General features: G+C 45.3%; 1 protein-coding gene across 6 annotated transcripts in view; it reads right to left on the reverse strand.

The window, feature by feature from the left end:
* The window catches only part of caskin1 (CASK interacting protein 1), a 634,002-nt gene that overhangs the window by 152,404 nt on the left and 454,233 nt on the right, over positions 1 to 27,365 (reverse strand). For all 6 annotated transcript variants that reach the window (XM_080206871.1, XM_080206870.1, XM_080206867.1 and 3 more), the window contains exons 3-6: positions 25,976 to 26,073; positions 23,441 to 23,586; positions 8,217 to 8,312; positions 5,775 to 5,905 (exon numbers count right to left, since the gene is read on the reverse strand). In XM_080206871.1, coding sequence (XP_080062997.1) covers positions 5,775 to 5,905; positions 8,217 to 8,312; positions 23,441 to 23,586; positions 25,976 to 26,073 — 471 coding nt within the window. The remainder of the gene's footprint in view (positions 1 to 5,774; positions 5,906 to 8,216; positions 8,313 to 23,440; positions 23,587 to 25,975; positions 26,074 to 27,365) is intronic.

The following is a 27,365-nucleotide window of genomic DNA, read 5'->3' on the forward strand; positions in this document are numbered from 1 at the left end:
CCTTCAATGTACCCAAACGGCACCAGCATGTGGCGACCAGGGGATTTTCACAGTAACTTTCATTGCAGTGTTAAATAAACATTAACTTTATGGTAAATGCATGGGGTTATGGGGATGGGTGGGATTGTGGTTGGTGCAAACTTGATGGGCTGGATGGCCTCCTTCTGCGCTGTAAGGTTCTATGATTCTACAATTGTAGAATGCAGAGCGCAGGCGAGATTCTGACTATCGACTGGTACAATTAGCAGGGATGGGTAACAGTCAGCAATCATGCAGGTTTTGCTGGTGCTTTCAATATTGAGCAGGTCACAGATGGAAGTGGATGACAGTACAGCCAGCCTGGTGCACTCAACTGTCTGAATCAACAATGTTACACCATTCAGCTGTACCAATCTGACGTCCTTTATTAAAAAAAGCAATTTGCTTTTGACTGGAGAAGGAAAGGAGACAGCAAAGAGGTTTGGTGATTAGGCACTGTCTGACAATACCCGGATTGTAAATGGCAGAGTATCGCGGCAGGAATCCCACTGAGGGAGCGATGAACAGGAAGGCCGGTAACAGCTGTTGCTTCTCAAGAGTTTTGGAGGGGGTTACACGACAGTCAGTCAGCAGTGACTGACTACAAGGCAGAGAAAAACAAGCAGCACCAGCTCTACATGCCCCCGCAGCTCAAAGTGCAGTGCTCTGACCTCTGAGGAGACTTGAGAGCACAAAGTCTAGGGCCTGCAGTGCTGAGGGGGCACTGAATTGCTGGAGATGCTAACATTAGCATGTGCTGAGACACTGTGCATTCAGGCATGCAAGCTGAACTCAGGGGCAGCATGGTGGCACAGTGGTTAGCAGTGCTGCCTCACAGCACCAGGGAGCTGGGTTTGATTTCCAGCTTGGCTGACATTCTCTTCATATCTGCGTGGGTATCCTCTGGGTGCTTCGGTTTCCTCTCAGTCTGAAAGATGTGCTGGTTAGGTGCATTGGCCATGCTAAACTCTCCCTCAGTGTACATGAATAGGTGCCGGAGTGTGACGACTAGGGGATTTTCATTGCAGTGTTAATGTAAGCCTACTTGTGATACTAATAAATAATCTTAAAGAAGCTTAATTGGATGTAGAACATTTTGTGATGCTCTTTTGGAGATTACTTCAACTCTCAAATTCTCTAGTGCCTCTTCACTGTGTAAAAAGTGTGAGCCAGGGGTTCAATGAACGCTCCCCACTTGTCCGGATGGGCGCGGCTCCAACAACATTCAAGCTCAACATCATCCAAGCCAAAGCAGTCCACCTGATTGGCATCCCATCAACCATCTCTATCATCCACTCACTAAACCATTGGCACACAGTGGCAGCAGTCTGTACCATCTACAAGATGCAATGCAGCAACTCACCAAGGTTCTTTCAACATTATCTTCCAAACCAACGATGTCTACCACCTAGAAGGGAAAGGTCAGCAGATGCACGGGAACACCACCTCCAGGGAGTTCCCCTCCAAGCCACCATCCTGGCTTGGTATCACCATTCCTTCACTTGTAGCCGGATTAAAATCCTGGGAATTCCCTCCTGCACAGCAGTGTGGGTGCAACTACACTACATGGACTGCAGCGGGTTCAAGAAGACAGCTCACCACCACCTTCTCAAGGGCAATTAGGGATGGGTAATAAAAAAGTTGGCCTAGCCCTTTGTTGAAATTTCATAGTTTGGAAGTTAAATTGCGCGGAAGTTAAAGTGTTCAAATTAAAAAAAAAATCATGCTTTCTCTGTATAGTGGTGGAAAATGCTTATCAGCTTCCTGACCTTAAAAAGGAGTCAGCCTCTGCTATTCCTTCACAGGCGTTCCCCCGCGGGGGCCCCCCCCCCCAACTCCCCCATAACATTTTCCTTTCTCAACCTTCACCAGAGGGTGAACAAGACCAGATCTTTTTCTATAAGAAATACCAAAGGCAAGAGATGGGGATATGCTATGCAAATGAAGGATTAGCAGAAGTCAATTTTTTAATCGCATGAGAAAGGATGGAAGGCTGGGATTTAACTGGCGAATATGTATGTCAATGAAAAATATGAAAAATCTCTTGTTTCTGGTTTGCTGTAATTGACTATAAATGCTGAGCTGTTTCTGTGTAAGCTCAGAACCACTTTGGTCATTTGGTGTTGGCCATAGAGAGTTCTCCTTATGCACAAGTAATTAAAGACCTTGTATTGGATGCGTGGTGTCCAGCACTGTTTGGGTTAAGAGTTGACCGAGTGTATCTTTCGATTGCTGTTACCCAAGACAACACCAACTCCATGAGGCTTGTGTCCCATGAATGAATAAGAAAATACTAGAAGAGGGTTCTCCCTGGGTATCCTGCCCAATATCAACCCGCTGACCAGCGAATGATCTGGTCATTATCACATTGCTGCTTGTAGGGCCTAACTGTGTGCAAATTGGTTCCCGTGTCTCCAACAGTTTTAACTCTGGCCACATTTTAAAAAAGGCTATTTCATTGGCTGTAAAATGCGCTGAAACGTTCTGAGGTTGTGAAGGGCACGCCATAAATGCAAGTTTCCTTTATATCTTAAAATCGGTTGGATTGTAAAGTTCTGCAGCTTTGTCGATGCAGGGATTTCTCTAAGGTATAAGGCTGTTTTTTTTTGCTGGGATCAGTGAACAGCTTAGCTAATCTGGCTTTTGGTCGGATTCGATCTTTACTCTGTTAAGTCTACCATGCCAAATCCAGGCTCAATCAAAGCCCTGCTTCTGCATCCATTTGAAGAACGACATTAGAAGTTGACTCACAGCCAACTCGAGTCTGTGTCAGCATTCGATATCAAAAAAAAACACAATCTGAAATGCTCTCAAAACCCAGACGACAACAACCACAAGAGTCTCTTGCAATTCTGTATCACTTTTAATGCAGTGAAATGTTCCATAATGTTTTGTAGACCATACTCAGATAAAAACAGGCATCCATAGTCTTAAGGAGATATTGGGACTGGTGTCTAAAAGCTTGGTCATTGTGCAAAGTTTGAAGGAACATCTTAAAAGAAGGGGGGGGTGGTGGAAAAGAGAGAGGTAGAGAGGTTTAGTAAGGGAAACATTTATCCTCCTTCCCTGCAATGTGGCTCAGTGGTTAGCACTGCTGCCTCACAGTGCCAGAGACCCAGGTTCAATTTCAGTCTTGGGCGGCTGTCTGTATGGACTCTGCACATTCTCCCCGTGTCTGCATGGGTTTCCTCTGATTTCCTCCCGCAGTCCGAAGATGTGTGGATTAGGTTGATTGGCCGTGCTAAATTGCCCCTTAGTGTCAGGAGGATTAGCAGGGTAAATGTGTGGGGTTACAGTGATAGGGCCTGGGTGGGATTGTTGCTATGCAGACTTAAATGGGCCAGATGGCCTACGTCTGCACTGTACAGATCCTATGATTCTAAGAATTTGGCAAAACTCCTAGAAGAGATATTCTTCGCCTTGGCTATTAGTAAAAAAACTGCACTCAGCATTCCTTCAATTCTGCATCTTCCGCACTTTTGTCCCATTGTTGCAGTGACACATTCGGCTGTCCAAATGCTAAGCTCAGAAATATTGCCACTGTGTCTTTCATTCCCAACTGAGACTGTAGATTGTGCCTCCGTTTAATTTCAAAAGGGTAGCACCTCTGACAATGCGGCACTCCCTCAGCCCACATATCAAAGCATCAGCTTTGGAAATGCGCTCCTGTCTCCTGAATCTGGTACCAACCCCCAAACGTTAGGCCTAAATTCTTTGATGCCGTGGGAATTGTGGCAGGCAGGACGGTTAAGTTGGTGGACCAGCAGAGAAGTCCATGGACTTTGGGTGGGATTTTCCAGTGCCTGGTGGGACGGGACTGGAAAATCTCACCCTATGTCTCAGAGGCAGGAAGTGCAACTATTGGGTGAGGATTGACACCCAATTATGTCCACAGGCTAGGCACTGGTCCTCTTAAGGGCAGCATCATCTCAATTCACCTTATCCTTACACACTCTGACCTGTCACTACGAGATGCCAATAGAACTATCCTGACAAGAGCCAGTTTCTCAACAGCTGCAGTGTTGAACTTAGTTTTATTTGCAACATTTAACGTTGGTCCAAGTTTGGATTTTTATTGAGCTATTTTTTATCCTAACCCTCTCAGAACAAACTTGATCCCTTTGGTTGCCAGCAGCAATAATTCTTATAAATACTGAGCGAGACCTGCATGTTTATTATGAGACATTAAAAGACACAAACATTAGTTGGGGGAAAATCTATATTCTTATAGTCCTGATTCTCCAGTCCTTGCTCCCTTGGCGATTTTGATCTACAATCTGCTTTCAGATACTTAAATGACCATTTACTCTTATTTATAGCAATGTACTTGCTGCATTAAATATGTTCTAGTGCTACACTATTATAACCATCCCAAATGGGTGCATTATAAACCAAACACACATTTGGCCATTAGTGCTTTTATTTAAACAGAGATATGAAACACAAATCATTTGGTTAAATAGAGTGCAATATTAAATGATTGCAATGAGCAAGCTTTAATGGATTAGCCACCTTTCACAAGAACAGCTTCAGAAGCAATAAAATAAGTCATCTGGGTTTTGCAAAACTAAATCCTAATTGGCGGCAAAGTAAGACGAGTAGTTTTAACATTGAAACATAGAAACTAGAAGCAGAAATAGGCCATTCAGTCCTTCCACCTTGCTCCACCATTCATTTTGATCATGGCTGATCAAATTCAATATCCTGATTCCACTTTTCTCCCATATCCCTTGATCCCTTTAGCCCCAAGAGCTATAGCTAATTTCTTCTTGAAATCAGACAATGTTTTGGCCTCAACTACTTTCTGTGGTAATGAATTCCACACATCCACCACCCTCTGGGTGAAGAAATTTCTCCTCACCTCAGTTCTAAAAGGTTTATCCCTTATCCTCAAACTATGACTCCTAGTTCTAGACTCCTGCACCATTGGGAACATTCTTTCTGAATCTACCCTGTCCTATTAGAATTTTATATGTTTCCATGAGATCCCCTCACTGGGGAATCCCTACAGTGCAAAAGGAGATCAGTTGGCCCATTGAGTCTGCTCCAACTCTCTGACAGAGCATCTTTCTCAATGCCAGCCCCCCCACTCTATCCCTGTAACCCCATGAAATAACCATGGCTAATCCACCTAACCTACACATCTAAGGGGCAATTTAGCATGGCCAATCCACATTTTTGGACCTAATCCTAAGGATTAGAATAAGGGGTGGCACAGTGGTTAGCACTGCTGCCTCACAGCGTCAGGGACCTGGGTTCGATTCCTGGCTTGGGTCACTGCCTGTGCAGAGTTTGCACATTCTCCCCAAGTCTGCGCGGTTTCCTCCTAAACCAAAGATATGCAGGTTAGGTTGATTGGCCATGTTAAATTTGGCCGTAGTGTCAGGGGGATTAGCAGGGTAAACATTGGGGTTACGGGAATAGGATCTGGATGGAATTGTTGACGGCGAAAGCTCGATGGGCCTCCTTTCTGCACTGTGGGCATTCTATGATACTAAGTGACAAGGAAAGTTGGAAGGAAATATATACTGGTGGCACATTATAACAAACTATTTGGGTATTATAATAAAAAAATCTCAAGTACATTGTCTCAGCATCAACAAGCACAGTTCCATTTATCTTTCTATTTGATTTGTTTAGTTGGGTTTCCAGTGCTGATTCAGCAGCAATAGACAAGATGCATTTTGAGACTACTTCCAAAGAAGAAGAAGCACTTTTAGCAAAACATCTTAGGAAACAAGGTGCAAGGAACTAACCTTATAATGTCGATGTGTCCATTCTTGGCAGCCAGGTGTAGAGGGCTGGTACTGTTGGGATCAGTGATGTCCCCAGGCTTGGCTTCGAGCAGGGCCGCACACATATTGCTGCTTAGGAGCAACTGCACCACCTGAGGGAAATATCCAGGATATCCGCAGTCAAGGTCAAATCCCAAAGCACCAACATATCGAACAAGAACAAGACAACAGCTGACATTTATGTGGCACGTTTAAAATAACATGAGGAGCTTGTCAAACCAAATTACACAAGAGCCGCGTATGGAGGTATTACTGACAACCGATAGTCACAGAATCCCTACAGTGCAGAAGGAGGCCATTCGGCCCATTGAGTCTACACCGACAACAATACCACCCAGGCCCTATCCCTGTAACCCCACATATTTATCCTGCGAGTCCCCTTGACACCAGGGGGCAATTTAACATGGCCAATCAACCTAACCCACACATAGAATCCATAGAATCCCTACAGTGCAGAATGAGGCCATTCGGCCCATTGAGTCTGCACTGACCACAACCCCAAGAAGGCCCTGTAACACCACATATTTACCCTAATATTCCCCCTGACACTAGGGTCAATTTAGTACGGTTGATCAAGCAAACCCGCACATCTTTGGACTGTGGGAGGAAACTGGAGCACCTGGAGGAAACCCATGCAGACATGGGAAGAACGTGCAAACTCCGCACTGAGTGACCCGAGGCCGTAATTGAACCTGGGTTCCTGGCACTGTGGGACAGTAGCACTAACCACTGTGTCACCATGCTGCTCCAACAGCTTGATCTCAGTGGATCACAGAGGTGGAGTTCAGAAGAATGAGGGGGAGATCTAATTGAAACGTACAGAACACCAAGATAGTGGGCATGAAGGGATGTTTCCACTCATGGGAGAGACTAGAACCTGAGAGCACAACCTCAGAGTGAAGGGACGTTCCTTTAAAACTGAGATGAGGGGGAATTTCTTCAGCCAGAGGGTGGTGAATCTGTGGAACTCATTGCCACAAAGGGCAGTGGAAGCCAGGTCATTGAATGCCTCTAAGGCAGAGATAGATAGGTTCTTGATCATTAAGGGGATCAAGGGGGTTAGAGGGAGAAGGCAGGAGAATGGGAATGAGAATTGCATCAGTCATGATTGAATGGCGGAGCAGACTCGATGGGCCAAATGGCTTAATTCTGCTCCCGTGTCTTATGTTGAAAGGAGATCAAGAGATGGAAAGGTTTAGGGAAGGAATTCCAGTACTTAGACCTTGACACCTGAAGGCAAGGGACAGTGGGGCAATTGAAATCAGAGGATGAGAGTTAGTTAGGTAAGGATCACTCCTGGGTTTGGAGTTCCCGTATTTCAACATGGGCCTGGGATTGTAAACCAGGAATGCTCTTTTGCCATCATTATGGTAACAAGGCTCATTGTGCTGCTGGAGTTTTGCATATCACTTACATTGCTGCACTATTAAATGGGCTTTAATCAATAAAGCTAAGGATCACAGGCGCCTGGACATTTCCTGTGGATTTTCTGTAGAAAGAAACCATGAGTTGCTGCCTCATTGGGAACAGGACAGTCACAGCTGCTGAACATATCACTGGTTTCGTCACCTTTGGTAACCTGGCACAGAGTCTGCGTTCCTGGGCTGACAGCTTACACAGCTCGGTGACAGGAAAGTCACAGGTGTCATGCTACCAAGGCAGTGCGACTGTATCAACACTAGCATCCAAAATCTGTCCTGAATCACAAAACTGAAGGGCTTAGGATGCACAGCGAATGGACATGATCTGAAAAATATGCCGCACTCCAGAGCAATCCAACAGATTGTGGATTTTCTTCAAGGACATTGTGGAGAGGGTGGGAATTCAAAATCATCAAACTCAAAACAGCACTGGGTTATTTGGGAGTGCCTGGGTGGGGTGGGGTGGGGAGAGGCACTCCACCCTGGCACTCTGTTCTCCGTAAAAAGTCTGACAACACCAGGTTTTAGTCCAACCGATTTATTTGATAGTAAACTCACAAGCTTTCGAGGGGACTCCCTCTTCGTCAGGTGAATGGAGAGTTCTCCATTCTCTTGACTCCGTTCTCCAACTCTCCATTCACCTGACGAAGAGGGAGTCCCCTCGAAAGCTTGTGAGTTTACTATCAAATAAATCGGTTGGACTAAAACCTGGTGTTGTCAGACTTTTTACTGTGTTTACCCCAGTCCAACACCGGCACATCCACATCATGACTCTGTCCTCCACCCTACCCATCCCCTGATCTGCAGAAGGCCCAATTTCTCAGAGGAAGGCAGAGCAGAACATAAAACAGGCAGCATTCTGAGAAGCGCATATTCCGATTGAACTGAGACCCTTCACATCAGTGCAGAGCTCTTACCGCACTGCGATAGCTAATGATGTCCCATTGTGATAATAATGGCCAACTCAACGTCCTAGACTTACCCCAACTCTGCCAAATTCGCAGGCCAGGTCCAAGGGCGTCTTTCCAGCAATGTCCACTATACACGGATTTGACTGGTGCTGCAGAAGCATCTCGGACTGACACGAGAGAAGAAAAGGCATTGGATTACCTTGGTACATTTGTTGAGGATTAACCCAAACAGTGCGCAGCGAGTACTCAAATCTTGCATGTTTGTTTATTAACCTGCTAGCAAGGAGAACAGACACAGTGAATTTCACAATGGTGTTCTGTCGATTCATAGCAGTTATTGTTAATTACAGCAAATGAGGAACAAGCAACTTTTTAATCCTTCATTTGCATACATAGACCACCAAACATAGCATAGCTTTTTGCCCTTTCTTATCCAATAGAAAAATGTCTCCTTCATTATTTTGTTATTTGGTAATTGTCACGGTAACTTGTCCTTGTTTGTCTGGAATGAAACTGACACAAGGTTAGATTAGTCTCTTTTCCTGAGTACGCAAGCACTAGCCTCACTGAAGGCCTACTAGGCTATTAATCATTTTCCATCTCTTAACAGAGTTGCCTGTTATAACTTAATTTCCACACATTCTCATTGCACATCACTGCAGAGTTCCCCTGGGTCCCTTCCTGTTACTTTGGCGGAAGCCCTGTTATCGTAGGTAAACAGGGTCAGAGAATCCCCGACTTCACCCACAGCTGGCATCCTCTGGTCCTGCTGCAGTGTCATAGAGGTTCACGGCATGGAAACAAGCCCTTTGGCCCAACTTGTCCATGCCGCCTTTTTTTTTTAAGCCTTAAGCTAATCTCAATTGCCCGTATTTGGCCCATGTCCCTCTACACCCATCTTACCCATGTAACTATCTAAATGCTTTTTAAAAGACAAAATTGTACCCACCTCTACTACTACCACCTTCAGCAGCTTGTTCCAGACGCTCACCACCCTTTGTGTGAAAAAAAATGCCCCTCTAGATACTTTTGAATCTCTCCCCTCTTACCTTAAACCTCTAGTTTTAGACTCCCCTACTTTTGGGAAAAGATGTTGACTGTCTAGCTGATCTGTGACCCTCATTATTTTATAGACCTCTATAAGATCATCCCTTAGTCTTCTACGCTCCAGAGAAAAACATCCCAGTCTGTTCAGCCTCACCTTATAACTTAAGGTCCCAGTAGCATCCTAGTAAATCTTTTCTGCACTTTCTAGTTTAATAATATCCTTTCTATAATAGGATGATCAGAACTGTACACAATATTCCAAGTGCACCCTTATCAATGTTTTGTACAACTTCAACAAAACGTCCCAACTCCTGTATTCATATTCAGATCAATGAAATCGAGCATGCTGAATGCCTTCTTTACCACTTTGTCCACTTTCAAGGAGCTACGAACACGTACCCCTAGATCTTTGTTCTGTAACTCTCCCCACTGCCCTACCATTAACTAATTATGTCCTGCCCAGGTTCAATCTATCAAAATGCATCACCTTGCATTTGTCTAAATTAAACTCCATCTGCCATTCATCAGCCCAATTGGACAAGATCCCCTTGCAATCCTAGGTGACCTTCTTCACTGCCCACTATGCCACCAATCTTGGTGTCATCTGCAAACTTATTAACCATGCCCCTATATTCTCATCCAAATCATTAATATAAATGACAAATAATTGATCCCTGAGCTGTAAGGCAGTAGTATTAACCACTGTGCCATCCTCTGATGTGCGAACCAGAAAACCCCATAGAGAGAAATACTTGAAACATAAAAGTGTGATAAAACATTACAAAACACTCTGAAAGTATTGTCCTCCCCAAGAGAGAAGGAGTTATATATTCATTATCTTTACAACATCCAAGTTTTCTCAATTTGTTGCAGAGCTCAAATAATTAGGCGGCAAGTCCACAAGTTGTTTAGTCTACTCAAAAATGTAGAGGCTAAAACGATGAAGAAGAAATTAGATATAGCTTTTTATGCTAAAAGGGATCAAGGGAAATGTGGGATGTGGGATCAGGATATTGAATTTGATGATCAGCCACGATTCGATGGACCGAATGGCCTACTCCTGCTTCTAGTTTCTATATTTCTATTTCTGGACAACTCGTGTTTTGAGCAATAGATTTTTGGGCTGGAGAGTTTAATCATTGTATAATCGGTGGAATGTCAATAATCAATACAACAGGCTATAATGTTGAGATCTTGACTTTGTTCATTGATTAGTGAGGTAAATAGACCAGGTATAATACCCAATCTTTGCTAAGTTAGCTAATCTCTGATAGGTAATGTTTGGGTGCTAGGGTAGGTCTCCGAAACTTGCATCTGTTATAAATAGATCATAGAACAGTACAGCACAGGAACAGGCCCTTCGGCCCACAATGTTGTACCGAACATGATTCCAGATTAGACTAATCCCTTCTGCCTGCCCTTGACCCATATCCCAGATCTATTATCATGTGCTTATCTAAATGCCCCTTAAACACTCCTACAGTATCTGCCTCTACCATCAACCCTGGTAGCGCCTTCCAGTTACCTACCACCCTCTGGGTGGGATTTTCCTGCCACGAAACTGGAAAATCCCGCCCGAGATCAACGGATCTTTCCATGGTCTGCCCCTTGCCCGCTCCAATTCCCGTGGTGGGCAAAAAGGGAAAATTTACGCCTCTGTGTAAGAAGCTTGATCCTCACATCTCCTTTGAACTTTCTCCCCCTCTCACCTTTAAGTGCGTGCCCCCAAGTATGTGACATTTCAACTCTGGGGAGAAAGATTCTGACTCTGTGTTGGGGCATTAAGGGAATGGGTCATGTGACCAGGTATGTGGAGGGAGCTGGCTGGGAACCGCCCCGAGAGGGCAGTCAACGTTTAGAGTGTGGAGCAAGTAGATGGAATAAAAGATCTGTGTATCCCTGAAGCCGGGTCTGTAGAGTAGCTCTTGAGGAGGCGCCTCAGCACAAAGAAAGTTAGCAGTATTGAGTCAACTAATACACTCTGTGAGATCAGAGGATGAGATTGAGTTTAGCTGCAAGAGCCTCAACAGTTAAATAGGCCGATGGTGCTCAAAGTTAAAATTCACAAAACGTTGGCCATCATTGACTGTAACACTGGAGAAAATGTCTGTGCAACATTGAGAGAGAGTGATACCTTCAGACAAGGAAGGAAGAAAAAGAACCAGCTAAAGATAAAGCCACACAGCAGAATAAATAAATACATCCCTTTCACTGACTTTGAATATTTGGGTTGACTGGTACCATCTGAAGTATGTACAATTTGTCCCATTGCAACATCAGCAGAACCGAGATTAATGAATTTAAAAATCAAGGGAGACACTGGGAAGCAGCCAGCACATCTACAATTACAGAAACAGATTACCAGCACTTTTATCAGTCTGGGGGCAGCTCAGGAATATTTATAATTGTCAGAGTTATTCGCAGAGCATGTGTAATGTATTTAGTACTTGTATCGACATTATGCTGAAAGATTTAGAATCATAGAATCCCTGCAGTGCAGGAGGAGACCATTCGGCCCATCAAGTCTGCACCAGCCCTAATCCCGTCCAGGCCCTATTCCCATAACTCCACATATTTACCCTGCTGCTCCCCTGACGCTAGGGTCAACTTAACACGGTCAATCAACCTAATCTGCACATCTTCAGCTGTGGGTAACCATTTAAAAACATCAATCAACTCTATTTACTAGCCTGTTGAAATTTCTTTCTTATATATAAGATCACAATGCCTCTGGTGGGTTTAAGGTATGAGGAAAGAGTGGGGAGAGTTACATCTTTCTCTGTGAGCAGGTGACTACTGTCCAAAACTCACAGTCAAGACACCAAGGTTCCAAACAAAGGGTAAGTTTGTTAAAGTTAACATTAGTGAACCAGTAATTTTATTGAAGGTACCAGTAGCTGTTTTAGCATTTTATATTACCTGGTTACTGTGGATTGTAGGCTGATCAACCTGACTTCCAGTATTAGGATGGGTAATTAAGTTTGTTTATTTATTGGTGTCACAAGTAGGCTTACATTAACACTACAATGAAGTTACTGTGAAAATGCTCTAGTCACCACACTCCGGTGTCTGTTCGGGTCCACTGAGGGAGAATTTAGCTTGGCCAACGCACCCAGCCAGCACATCTTTCAGATTGTTGGAGGGAACCGGAGCATCCAGAGGAAACCCACAGAGAGAACATACAGGCTTTGTGCAGACAGTGACCCAAGCCAAGAATTGAACTTATGTCCCTGGTGCTGTGAGGCAGCAGTGCTAACCACTGAGCCACCATGCCACCCTTCTTGTGAGCTTCAGAGCTGTAAAATATCCCTGGCCTCAAGTCTGCTATTTATAGATCACATGCTGGGGATGAGTCATGTGCACTCTAGCTTTGTTCCTGATAGCAATCAAGTTGTTCCCAATCTGTTACCTGCAAGTGTCTGGTTCTTGTAGCAACAAGTTCAACTTGTTCCCAAACAAACATTGACAATGCTGTTTTGCTGGTACATGAAGAGGACAAGGACACTGTAATAAGTCTTCAGAGGGCAAAGTCCCTTCACCAAAATCCCTTTCTTTACAAGCTCTAACAGCAGTACACAGAGAGTTAGCAGTCTATCTCCAGGGATGTCAGAGGAACTGACACTCCCAGTTAAATACAAGGAAAAGATTCCCTGATTGGCCCATCAATTGGATCCTTAATCAGGGAGTTCATACTCTAATAAGCCAACCTCAATGACCTGACTGAAGTCATTATAGATGCTTCAACTTGCTGTAAATAGTCAGGGCCATATGGTGAAATGGGGATAGCACGGTGGCCCAGTGGTTAGCACTGCTGCCTCAGAGCGCCAGGGACTGTGTTCGATTCCTGGTTTGGGTCACTGTTTGTGTGGAGTCTGCACATTCTCCCCGTGTCTGCGAGGGTTTCCTCCGGGTGCTTCAGTTTCCTCCCACAGTGTAAAGATGCGCAGGTTAGATGGATTGGTCGTAGTAAATCGCCACTTACTGTTAGGGGATACTAGCTAGGGTAAATGGGGATAGGGCCTGGGTGGGCTGTGGTCGGTGCAGACTTGATGGGCTGAATGGCCTCCTTCTGCAGTGTAGGGTTCTATAACCCCTCAGGAACCATGTTGAGAGGCTCTCTCAGAATTGTACACAAGATCATAAATGGTGTGGAAAAAAAAATCAATTGTACTCTGTTACTATAATTAACTTGTGGGAGTCAGGCAAGGTGACCCAGTTTTAAACTGGGAAAAGGTATTGGTATCAGGAGGTTTTTCTTAACAAAGAGAGTGCTCCGCTCATGAAATGGACTTGACATCCCACTAAACTACAGCGTGTAGGGTCCCTAAAGCTGGAGCTAATAAAAGGAGGCCCTCCAAGGCTGAGAGATTTGGAGGCTGTTGATGCAGGCAATGGAGAAAGAGAGAGGGTCCCGCAGGATGGAAGACCCTCTAGCCATTTTAAAACATTCTGAGAAGATAAATGGCCACAGCTGCCTTAGCCATTGTGCCCACAATCGTGGCCATCTATCCTCACTGGCAGCAGCCATGGGGGCGGGGAAGGGGAAGGAGTCTGAATTATTTTGCCAGATGGTGGTGTTTCAGCCACTGTAGAGGACCCACCTGGGAAGTTCCAGACGGCGCCTTAATCAGCACCTTAACCACTCGCTGTCAGTTAACCTTTGACCTCAAACCTGGCCAACTGACAAAGGCCCTGAGTTGGGAAGATGCTGGGTAATAGGCATGCCACACGCCTCACCATGATTCCCCTGCCCGGCTGCCTCTGGCCCTGCCACGTTAACCAATCCTTGGGGAACAAAATCAGAGGACACGGGGGAGGGGGTTAGCCGCGACAGGGAGGGAGGGCTTCTGGCTAACTTGTGAGGGGGTTGCGGTGGGGAATGGGGGGAGGGTGCAGCCGGAGGCAGTGCAAACATACAAACATATAAAATGGGCCTAGATATCGGCCATTCAGCCCCTCAAACCTGCTCCTCCACTCAATGAGACTATGTTTGTAAATGAACACACATGGAATTTAGGTGCCTTAAAAGGGTTGGGGGTGGAGAGGGAGGAAATTCCATTGAAAATGTTACAACTTAGAGATTGCTGGATTTTTGGTAGGGAAGGATATCAAAGGACTTGGGTGAAGAAAGCTCAGTGGAATGAAGAATCAGATCAGGCACGATCTAACTGGAAGGTGGAACAGGCTGAAGGGGTTGAATAGGCCACTCCTGTCTCTGTATGTATTTGATCCGGGCAATCCCCATAATAATTACTGAGCTGTTCAGGAGATGCAGGTGTGGAAAAGAGGATTATGTGATGAAGAGAGTTCTAAAGTAATGCTATGTTGCAGGATTAGTGCAACACAGAGCTCTCTCTCTCTCTCTCTCTGTGTACCCAAACATACAGGGAAGGGAATTTCTAAGAAACCTTTTCCACTCCAATCCTTTCGGACCGGCAGTGAGATTCCAGCAACACGGTGCTAGGAACTCCGAACACTCTCGTTTATTCGGAAAACATTTGGTTTGTAGGGAAGCTGGTTGAGTTCATTCCATCATTGTGAAGAATAAATGGAATTGAGGGTAATTTTGAATGGGACGGTTGTGGGGGGATGCGGTGGTGTCCAAAGGGTGGATGAATCGATGACATTCAATTCAATACTGTCACCCGAAGCCTAACTGACCTCAACATATGCTCACTGTCTAAAAGCTACAACGTGGGATTTTCTGGCCATGTTTGCCCCAAAATCAGAAAGTCCCACCCAAGGTCAATGGATCTTTGCATAGTCGACCCCTCCCCAAAACATCCCCCTCCCAACTCCCACCACCGCCCCCCCACCCGCTATGATTCCCATGGTGGGCAGGATGGGAAAACACCCCCCACAATGTTTAGGGTTAACAGAACCAGGTGAGGAAGGGCAGAGAGGAGTTTCCTTCAGGCAATTCCCGCCCTTCCATTGGAAGCCTGGAAGGACATCATCTGCAGCAAGCGTGCCAGTTTTCTGATGTTCCCGTGGCTCTCTGACGAGTTTCTGGCAAAGCACCTTCTACGGAAATTCGCTCCAATGTGCAAGGACAGAAGAACACAAGAAGGAGAACAGGGGTACACCAAACAGCCTTCCCAACCTCATTCTGGCTGAACTTCTGCCTCAACGCCACTTTCCTGACTGTTCCCCGCAACCGTTTGATTATCTGAGAGATCAACATTTGTCTGTCTGTCTAAGTCAGCCTTGAATACAGTCAAAAATGGAAGATCCACTACCTTCTGGGGCCAGAGAATCCAAAGATTCACAACATTCAGGAGTAGATGACCGAAGATTCTCTGTTAAAATGTCTAATTGCCCTCCTCATGGGCAAATTAAAGATGGGTTGGCATTGCCAGTGATATCTCATCGACCAGTAAAATTGAACTTCTTCCACAAAATATAGTCTGGATCATTGCTGCCTTGTATTTGTTTATCATCCTTATAAGATGTACTGCTTACCAGCTGTCTGTGTGTTAAATACTGTATAGTTGTTGCAAGGAACAATAAATTAGAAGTGGGTAAATATATTCCCTGGCTATGTAATATCCAGTAAGAAGTCTCGCAACACCAGGTTAAAATCCAACAGGTTTATTTGGTAGCAAAAGCCACTAGCTTTTGGAGTGCTGTCCCTTCGTCAGATGGGTGGGAGTTCTATTCACAAACAGGGCATATAAACACATAAACTCAATTTACAACATAATGATTGGAATGCGAGTCTTTACAGGTAATCAAGTCTTAAAGGTGCAAACAATGTGAGTGGAGAGAGCGTTAAGCACAGGTTAAAGTGGTGTGTATTGTCTCCAGAGAGGACAGTTAGTGAGATTTTGCAAGTCCAGGCAAGTTGTGGGGTTACAGATAGTGTGACGTGAACCCAAGAACCCGGTTGAGGATGTCCTCACGTGCATCTCAACCAGGATCTTGGGTTCATGTCACACTAGTCACCTGGTAAGGAAAAAGAGCAAATAAGTTGGGAAACCAGAAACTACTTCTCCCTGAATGCTTTGGAGTTTCATTTTTGGCCACAGAATGGTGGATTGGAGTAGCAATCAAGTACATTAGATAGAATGGACAGACAAAGAGTAGGTAGTACTGGAGTAGGACTCCACACTCAGGTACCAAGTCCCGAGAGGGCATCAGCACCCATAGTCTTCCAATGGTTTGGTCTAAGAGTATGCTTGGCATGCTACAGTGGCTTGCCATTGCCTTCTTAGGTCTGGCTGACCAGGAAACCCTCCTGCTCTTACCATCTGCTATCAGGCATATTGGAAGGACAGACACTCAGCCTGTTTGGCCATATAATGAATGCACCTTCAATGGTTCCCCCATCCTATGGGGAGGTGATGGCCTAGAGGTATTATTGATAGACTATTAATCCAGAAACTCCGTTAATGTTCTGGGGATCCAGGTTTGAACCCCGCCACGGCAGATGGTGGAATTTGAATTCAATAAAAAATATCTTGAATTAAGAATCTACTGATACCCATGAAACCATTGCCAACTGTTGTAAAAACCCATCTGGTTCACTAATGTCCTTAGGGAAGGAAATCTGCCATCCTTACCTGGTCTGGTGTTTGACTCTCAATTGCCCACTGAAATGGCCTAGCAAGCCATTCAGCTCAAGGGTGAATAAGGATGGGCAATAAATGCTGGCCAGCCAGCGACGCCCATGTCCCGCAAATGAATAATAAAAAAGTCCTGAAGAGGGGCTTGAACACAGATCTTCTGGATAGCATAGGAATACTATCCACTGATGTTCCACAAAACATCCTCTCCAATAGCATTAAGGGCAACTGTATTTTGGATTGCCAGCTGATATTTGACTTGCTCAGAATATCCAAGAGACCAGGATCCAACTAAAATGCAAAGTAAACTCACACTGTTTGCCAATGTGACTTGCAGGCCTAGCAATACAGAGCGGGGCACTAATCTTTTACAGATTTATTTTTGAGCAGAAACACATACTTGAATTCCCTTTGTGGATACCAATGAATTAATATCAGTGAACAATTTTTGGGATGGATTTAAGGTGGCAGTTGGTCAGGCGTGACACAGCCTTTACTGAGACGTACATGGAAAGTACAGCTTGGAAACAGGACAACACCGGTGTTTCTGCACCACGAGCTGCCTCCCACTCAATCTACTCAAGCCATTGACATCTTCAATCCCTTCTTCCTTTCCTGTCTTCAACCCGGTTGAACGCGGGTCCCTCCTTCTCCTTTAAGGGCATCCAGAATATTCAACTCAACTATTTCATGCAGTGCTGAAGTCAACATCCTAACCACTGTTCTGAACGAGCAAATTTCTCCTACATTCCTGTCTTGTATTTGCCTCACAAAGGGAATATCTTTGTTCTGTCTACTTTACCAAACCCCTTCATAGTTTTAAAACCTTTTATCAGGTCACCTCCCTCAACCCTTTTCTAGAGAAAGACTGCCCCCGCAGCCTGTTCTGAGACTTGCACCCTCTTGATTCTGATATCATATCATCCTTGTAAATCTTTTTTTTATGGACCTGCTCCAGTTCTTTCATATCTCTTAATTTCACAAAGAAAACAAAGCTGCCCAGAAGTAGATTAAGCTGAATGAGGACAGAAATGTAGCAACATGGTATGGGAGCTATGGAGGAAGAGGATGAACGAGAGCCTCTCCAGCCTCTTGCAACTCAACACAATCCATCTGGAGAGTCCCAGCTGTCATTACTCATATTCACGCCCTTTCGAGGGAACATCTTTCCCAATCAGGTAAAGAGCTCAACAAGGAAACACAGAATTAGAATCACAGAATCTCAAGTGCAGAATGAGGCCATTTGACCCATCGAGCCTGCACCCATACCAATCCCATCCAGGCTCTATTCCCATAACCCAACATATTGATCTTGCTAATCTTCCTGATATTAAGGGGGCAATTTAGCATGGCCAATCCACTGAACTTGCACATCTTTGGACTGGGAGGAGCACGAAGGAAACCCATGCAGACGCGGTGAGAACGTACAACCTTCGTACAGGCAGTCATCTGTGGCTGGAATTGAACCCGGGCCCCTGGCGCTGTGAGACCACTGTGCCACCATGCTGCCTCTGTTCTTGTTGTTGGCTTCTTCCCAGCTTTGTCAGCATGCAGTAGCTGTGCTCAGAAGTCTCTGTGGGATTTTGAGATTCCCTTTGAACTACTAGTCCCAAGAGATGAAATGTCAGCATGAAGTTTTACATTTAACCAGCAAGTTTTTTCTGGGTACAATCACACATCCACACATGATTCACAACAGCTTCTCATCAGTTGATCAACCCACTTCCGAAGTCTACACTGAGTTCAGTAAGTTCGGACTGTTGCTCCATGTTGCTGTTTTGTTTCTTTCCATTTGGTCTTAATCTTGTTTTACTCTTATTTTACTTTCAAATGGCAGCTGTTCATTTTTCTGCCATTCACACCTCAACTCAGCCAACCATCTGTCACCTTACTTGTCTCATGACTGCTCCTCCTGGCTCTGCCTCATCAACCTGCTGGTCGTTTAACCTCTGCTGTTTCACCATAACCTTTCCTTGCACTCTGGTTCCAAACTTCCCCCATTTGGCTGGCTTGAAAGCAATTACATTTCAGATTTTGTTCCTCAGTTCTGAGACATTGGGTGGGAATAGCTGACCTTCCCGCCTTCCTTGGTAGCAGGAGGCAGTGTGCCATTGGCCGACGGCGGGATCTTCTAGTCGTGGGGATTTCCCACCAACTCCTCCCCATGCTGCCAGGAAATGTACAGCGAGGGCAGGTCGCCAGTGGGACCGGAAGATCCCACCTTTGTGAACAGCGGGTAGGCTCCGGCAGTTAACTGTGTTTGTCTCTCCACATGTGCTGCCCGACCTGAGTATTTCCTGCTTTTATTTCAGACTTCCAGCATCTGCAGCATTTTGCTTTTGCCAACTAGTTAGGATTTCTGGGTTGTCGATGGTGCCAGATTACCAAGAGTGCTCTGAACACTGGTCAAAAATGATTTCTTCTGTGCGATATGCCAAGCAGTTCCTTAGAATCAGCACAAATGAATAAACATCATCCACAGACTCAGAATTTTCTGTGGCCAAAGCAGAGAGGAAGAGTTCATACGTACGTACTTTGAATTAATCATTTCAGTGACTTGGCATCAGGTCATATGCATCCACAGATAAATCACTGACATTTTGTGATACTCCGAAAATAAGAATGATTCAACTAGAAGCAACAGCTCTTTGATTTGATTTATTATTGTCACATGCATTAGTATACAGTGAAAGGTATTGTTTCTAGCGCCCAATACAGACAAAACATATCGTACATAGAAAGGAATGCAGAGAGTACAGAATGCAACGTTATAACCATAGCGAAGGTGTAGAGAAAGATCAACTTAATGCGAGGTAAGTGCACTCGAAATTCTGACAGCAGCAGGGAAGAAGCTGTTTTTGAATCGGTTGGTACGTGACCTCAGACTTTTGTATCTTAATCCCGATGGAAGAAGGTGGAAAGGAGTATGTCTGGCATGCATGGGATCCTTGATATTGCTGGCTGCTTTGCCGAGGTACGGGAAGTGTAGATTGTGTCAATGGATTTGAGGCTGGTTTGAATGATGGATTGGGCTTCATTCAGGACTCTTTATAATTTCTTGAGGTTTTGGGCAGAGCAGAGCCATACCAAACTGTGATACAACCAGAAAGAATGCTTTCTATGGTGCATCTGTAAAAATTGTAGTGGACATGCCAAATTTCCTTAGCCTTCTGAGAAAGTAGAGGTGTCGGTGGGCTTTCTTAACTATAGTCGGCATGGAGGAACCAGGACAGGTTGGTGATCTGGACACCTAAAAACTTGAAGCTCTTGACCATTTCTACTTCATCTCCATCGATGTAGACAAGGGCACATCCTTCAATACGTTTTCTGAACTTGATGACTATCTCCTTCATTTTGTTGACATTGAGGGGGAGATTATTCTTGTTGCATCTGTTTGCCAGATTCTCTATCTCTTCCCTGTACTCTGTCTCGTCATTGTTTGAGATCCGACCCACTACTGTGGTGTCATTAACAAACTTGAAAATTGAATTGGAGGAGAATTTGGCCACTCAGTCATAGGTGTATAAGGAGTATAGTCAGGGGCTGAGGACACAGGAGCCCTGGTGTTGAGAATGATTGCGGACGAGGTGTTGTTGCCTATCCTTACTGATTGTGGTCTGTGAGTTAGGAAGTTCAGGATCCAGTCACAGAGGGAGGAGTGAGGCCCAGACCACGGAGCTTGGGGATGAGTTTCATAGGAATAATGGTGTTGAAGGCTGAGCTGTAGTCGATAACAGGAGTCTTACATAGGCGTCCTTATTATCTAGGTCCAGGGAGATGGGGACTGCTGTGGACCTATTGCAAGGTAGCGAACTGTAGTGGATCCAAGCAATCTGGGAGGCTGGAATTGATTCGTGCCATGTCTAACTTTTCAAAGCACTTCATAATGATGGATGTCAGAACCAGAATAATCATAAAGGCACGTCGCCTGGCTTTTCTTTGGTACTGGGATGATGGTTATCTTCTTGAAGCTCATCGGGACCTCAGATTGTTGTAAAGAGAGGTTGAAGATGTCTACAAATACCCCCGCCAGCTGATCCGCACAGGATCTGAGTGCTCGCCTGGGTACCCCATCCGGGTCAGTCACTTTCCGTGGATTGACCTTTGAGAAAGCTGCCCTGCCATCTGCAATGGTGACCTTGGATATAGATTCGCTCAGCTTTCTGGTTGACCTTGCCTGGCTTTTCCTTCCTATTCTGACAGAACTTTGGCTATAGGAATAGCCATCTCCAATCTGTGCTACCCAACACTGGGTCATTGGTTATAAGCTACATCTAGACCTGGCACCCCAGGAAGGAGTTTTCCCATCTATCCTGCCATGGGAATTGTAGCAGGCATGGAGGCAGGGGTGCAGACCATGCAAAGGCTGCTTGTCAGTTGTTGTAGTGATTAATGCCCAAGCCCTTAGCCATGCCATAGTCCCTGAAACCAAACCCTGGATCCACCCTTGGGAAGCACTGGCTTCACTGGTAAAAGAACGTGCTGGACAAGAAAGTGGTCAAATGAAAGCACATGTTACAACACTCAGAACATCACTGAAAAACCGGGAGCGAGATTTCTGGTTTTGGGCCAAGTATGAACACACAAACGATGAGCAGGAGTAGGCCCCTCGGTCCCTAGAGTCTTCACTAAGATCATGGCTGGTTGGAACCTCCCAGTGGCTCCCAATAATCTCTTACTCCCTTGTTTCTCAAGAACATAGCTACTTCTGCCTTGAAATTATTCAGTTATTCAGGCTCCGCTCCCACTGCTTTTAGAGAGAATTTCAAAGACTCACTATCCTCACTACTGTCTGGAAGAAAACATTTTTTCATCCCTGCGTTAACTGGATGACCCCTTATTTTTAAACAATGACCCCGCCTCTAATTCTAGATTCTCCCACATGAGGAAACATCCTCTCCACATCCACCTTGTCAAGACCCCTCAGGATTGGAAAGGTTTCAATCAAGTCACCTCTCGCTCTTCTAAACTCTGGTGGACACTAGTGTGGCCTATCCAAGCTTTCCTCATTGGACAACCCATCCAATTCTGGCACTAGCCTAGTAAACGTTCTCTCAACTCCTTCCACAGCATTTCCATCCTTTAAATAACAGTTTGCATTTGCATTAAATAATAATTTGCATTCCAACCATTATCTTGCAATTGCGTCTTTGTCTACATATGACCTATTTGTGAAACCTATCTCTCCATTCACCTGATGAAGGGGCAGTGCTCTGAAAGCTCGTGGTTCCAAATAAACCTACTGGACTTTAACCTGGTGTTGTGAGACTTCTTGCTGTGCCCACCCCAGTCCAACACTGGCATCTTCACATCAGGGCTTCTTTAAATAAAGCTCCTCCTCTGCCCAAGATCACAAGAAACTACAAAAGTTTGTGAATGTAGCCCAATCCATCATACAAACCAATCTCCCATCCATTGACTCCGTCTATATTTCCCACTGCCTTGGCATAGCAGCCAGCATAATTAAGGACCCCACACACCCCGACATTCTCTCTTCCACCTTCTTTCTTTGGGGAAAAGATACAAAAGTCTGAGGTCACGTACCAATCAATTCAAGAACAGCTTCTTCCCTGCTGCCATCAGACTTTTGGATGGACCTACCTCATTCTAAGTTGATCTTTCTCTACACCCTAGCTATGACTGTAACACTACATTATGTTCTCTCCCATTACCTTCTCTATGAACGGTATGCTTTGTCTGTACAGCACACAAGAAATAATACTTTTCACTGTGTGCTAATACATGTGACAATAATAAATCAAATTAATTCAATTCACTTCAAATAAGGATACCAATACTGTACACTGGGCTCCTCCAGATGTGCCCTCACCAGTGTCCAGTACAACTGAACCAAAACCTTCCTATTTTTAAATCAATTCCCCTTGCAACATGGTGTGGGCCTAATGAACTGGGATGCTTTTTTGTTACTTGAATGAGCAGTTCAATTGGTCCTCCTACCCATAGCATTATATCTGTTTTCCTTTCTGTGTGTTACTCAATATGCTGGTGAAATTTACACTGTTGAACCTGCTCGCCCACCCCCACCCCACCCTTTCCTTCCAGGTAGCGCTTTCCAGATCACAACAAGTTGCCACACATATAAAAAAAAAGCTCCTCATCCTCCCCTGCCCCAGTTCTTCTGACAATTAATATTCATTACAGGGTGACGGAGGTGGGGAGGGGGGAGCAATTTATCATTTTGCCTGGCATATCAGAAAGTACAGTTAGATCGTATTTGTGCATCAGAATAGCAGTTGAAAACATAAAGGCTGGAATTTTGCTGTCCCGCCCGCCATGGGAATTAGAGTGGGTGGAAAAAGGGAAGGTCCGTTGACCTCGGATTGGGGACGAGCGAGGTTATAAAATCCCACCCATAGAGACACAGATGAATACATACGAACTGGAGTAAATTTTCCATACCACTTGCCATGGGAATTGTTGTGGGGTGGGACGGATGATTGAAAGGCCCATTGACCTTGGGTGGGAATTTCCAGTCTCGGGGCAGACGGGACTGGAAAATCCCACCCATTGTGGCTATGCCTTCCAGCTTGCCCCTTTTTGAGGAGGAGGGGTTTATCCCCATTAGTGAAGTTTAGTGCGCGCATGATACAAATCACCCTTCCGCCCACCCCAGCGCAGGGAGGGACAATTGGATCGTCAAGACAGAAAAGTCGCCTCCTCACCACTTCATAGTGTCCATGCTGAGCGGCGAGATGCAACGGGATCTGACCTTCGTCTGATTGGGAGTTGAGGCTCGATCCTGCCTTCAGAAGCATTTTCATTGGCTCAGCCTTCCCTTGCCATGCGGCGTAATGCAACGGCCTCATTGCTGCAACCAATAAGCAGGGAGGAGAGAGAGAGAGAGAAAAAAAGCAAAGATTAAAATTGACAACTTACCTCAAGGGTTACATTAGTGACTTTTCATTCAGTGCTGCACAAGTTCATCATTTTTCATATCCTACACTAAACAAAAAGTCCCATAAGAACTGAACCATGATTGGCAGATCCTGGCTGGAATTCTCCAGCCGTTCACTGGATTCTCCAGTCCCGCCGGCAGTGCACCCCCACCTGCGGGTTTCCCACCAGCGTGGGGTGACATCATTGGTAATTCTCATTGTCAGTAGGGGGAACAGAATATTCCGCCGCTCGCAAACAACATGCCACCTCCCATCCGTGGGGATATACGGTGCTGGAAGGCCAGATAATTTCACCCCCTATTCCAACTGAGCCCTAAATACCAAAAAAAATCCATCTCGTTGAGTGGCATTGTTGCCCCAAAGATGCTCATAGAATCCTATAGTGCAGAAGGAGACCATTCGGCACATCAAGCCTGTAATGACAACAATCCCAACCAGGTCCCACCCCTGTAACCCCACATATTTACCCTGCTAATCCCACTGCCACCAAGGGGCAATTTAGGATAGCCAATCACACTAACCCACACATCTTTGGAGTGTGGGAGGAAACTGGAGCACCCAGAGGGAATCCACGCAGACATAGGGAGAACTGGAGATGTGCGGGTTCGGTGGATTGGCCATGCTAAATTGCCCTTCAGTGTCAGGGGGACTAGCTAGTATAAATACATGGGGTTATGGTGATAGGGCACAGGTGGGATTGTGGTTGGTGCAGACTTGATGGGCCAAGTGGCCTCCTCCTGCACTGTAGGATTCTATGAATGTGTAAACTTCACACAGACAGTGACCCGTGGCCAGAATTGAACCTGGATCTCCTGGCACCGTGAGGCAACAATGCTAACCACTGTGTCACAGTGCCACCCACACTCTTCATATTCTCCCAATGGCAAGGAGATCCCTGGACCCGAAAACAGACACTTCCCTAGTCATTGGATTATTCCGGCACATATGAAGTTCTGCCGCAAAGTTGACTCCTTGTCTTCTCTGGGACGGGAGATGCAGGATTGAAATTAAATTTTCCGAGGTGGACAGACTGGAATCTGAGATTGTGAACAATTAAATCGAAATGCGGAGAATCGGAAACGTGCCGTCACGCCTCAGCATTTCTGTGCAGGGAAATAATAAATTTATGGCGACGTTATTGAACTCATGATTAATTTTGTCCCCTTCTGAATATTCAATGATCCTCAGTCTATCTCCGTGGAACTTTGTGGAAATATGCAAATTGGATGAAGATTTATGCGTGGTGGGTTGACACCTTTACTGCCAGGTGGAGGTTACATACATTCTAATTCTCCAGCACTGCTAAACTGTGCGTCAATCCATTCAACTTTCCCTGTAAGTTATTCAAACTAATTATTCATTTCCATGACAACCGAACTCTTGATAAGAGTCAGCTGTGGCTCAGCGGGTCGCACTCTCACCTCTGACAGAGAAGGTTGCGGGGCTCTTTAAAATTTAGATTTTCGGTGAGGCCAATTATTTTCAGGGTCCAGACCATTTTACATTTTCTTTTTGGCTCTGCTGCTGCCGTTTGCGACATGGCCTTAGAAAAAAGGCCTGCGCTGTAAATTCCAGGAAGCTGAGCCCTTAACTTTGCTTAGTGGGAAAATTGATGGTAGATTCAAGCCCTATCCCATGGACTTGGGCACGTAATCTAGACTGACAATCCCAACGCACTAGGGGGGTGTGTTGTACTGCTGGCTGTTCCATCTTACAGGCGAGGTGTGAAGACACAGCCCTCTCCTACCCCCTCACATGGATGTGAAAGATCCTATATGAAGTAAAACAGGGAAAACCTTCCCAAGTCACGCCAATATTTATCCCTCAACAGATATCATTAAAAGAGATCCTCTAGTCATTTATCTCAGTGCTGTTTGTGGAACCTTGCTGTGTGGAAATTGGTTGCCAGGCTTACTATACTACCACTGTGATAATTTCAAAGACTAATTCAGTGCCTCGAAAGCACTTTAGGACATGCTAAATTCATGAAAGGTGCAAGTTCTCCCTTCCTTGTGAGAGTGTTACTAATATTGTTTTTTATATGCAGTGAACGAGTTCCGTACTAATATACTGCTGCAGGCCCCTATTTCCACTGCAGGCCCCTATTTCCACTGCACAGTGAAACCACCCCTGAAAGGTACCACCATGATTCTAAGCAGTGTTAGTTCAGTGCACAGAGCACTTTGTTACTGGCCAACACGGCAGAGAAGGGTCAATCTGCACACCCCAGATTGCATTCATTACATCAGAATCTGCTGAGGGAGAAGGTTGAAGCTGTGGAAATGAAATCTGATGCGTCACCTTTGTTGTCCTTGATATCTACGGTGGCCTGGGCTTCAATCAGCAGAGAGATGAGCTCCGTGTTCCCATTGAGGGCAGCATGGTGCAGAGCGGAGAACCTGCGGAAGCAAAAAAAAACCAGGAAGACATGAGCCTCAGAAAGAAGTTAAATATTAGAACACGAGGGAGAGAGCTGCAGTCATACTTCACATTGAGCATTTCTTAGCTCTGCTGGTTTAGAGAGAACCGAACTGAGAGAACTCTGGTTTCTTTCCTCCCCACACCTCACCTCTGTCGTGAGTTAACCAATCATTTTAGGTGGGGCGGGAGCTGTGGACTAAGAAGCCAGGGAAATAAGCAGCCAGCCCCTGCCTAACCTTTGATCCCGTGCCGGAGAATGCCTGTGTAGTTCTTAGAGCCCCTAATTGTAATGGCCACCGCAGTCGGTTATCATTGGATCAACAGTGCAGAAGAGGCCCTTTGGTCCATCGAGTCTACATCAACACGAGAAACATCTGAACTCCCACCTAATCCCATTAGCCAGCACTTGGCCCATAACCTTGAATGTTAGGATGTGCCAAGTGCTCATCCAGTTACTTCTGTGAGGCAACCTACCTCCACCACCCTCCAAGGCAGTGCATTCCAGACTGTCACCACCCTCTGGTAAAAAAGTTTTTCTTCATATCCCCCCCCAAAAAATCCCTGCCCCTCACCTTGAACCTATTTGCCCTCATGACTGACCCTTCACCTAAGGGGAACTGCTGCTCTTTATCCACTCTCTCCATGCCCCTCATAATCCTGTACATTTTGAGAGATAGGATCGACAGGCATTTAGAGATGCAAGGACTGATTAGGGACAGACAGCACGGCTTTGTAAGTGGAAAATCATGTCTCACAAATTTAATTGAGTTTTTTTGAAGGGGTAACCAAGAAGATAGATGAGGGCAATGCAGTTCATATTGTCTACATGGACTTTAGCAAGGCCTTTGACAAGGTACTACATGGTAGGTTGTTGCATAAAGTTAAATCTCATGGGATCCAGAGTAAAGTATCTAAATGGACACAAAATTGGTTTCTTGACATAAACCAGAGAGTGGTTGTAGAGAGTTGTTTTTCAAACTGGAGGCCTGTGACCAGCAATGTGCCTCAGGGATCAGAGCTGGGCCCACTGTTATTTGTCATTTATATTAATGATTTGGATGAGAATATAGGAGGCATGGTTAGAAAGTTTGTAGACGACATCAAGATTGGTGGCATAATGGAGAATGAAGAAAGTTATCTCCAATTGCAACGGGATCTTGATCAATTGGGCCAGTGGGCTGACGAATAGCAGATGGAGTTTAATTTAGACAGATGTGAGGTGATGCATTTTGGTAGATTGAACCACGGCAGGACTTAATCAGTTAATGGT

The sequence above is a fragment of the Carcharhinus amblyrhynchos genome, chromosome 18 (assembly GCF_965287045.1).
Source record: "Carcharhinus amblyrhynchos chromosome 18, sCarAmb.v2.hapA, whole genome shotgun sequence".
Taxonomy (NCBI): Eukaryota; Metazoa; Chordata; class Chondrichthyes; order Carcharhiniformes; family Carcharhinidae; genus Carcharhinus; species Carcharhinus amblyrhynchos.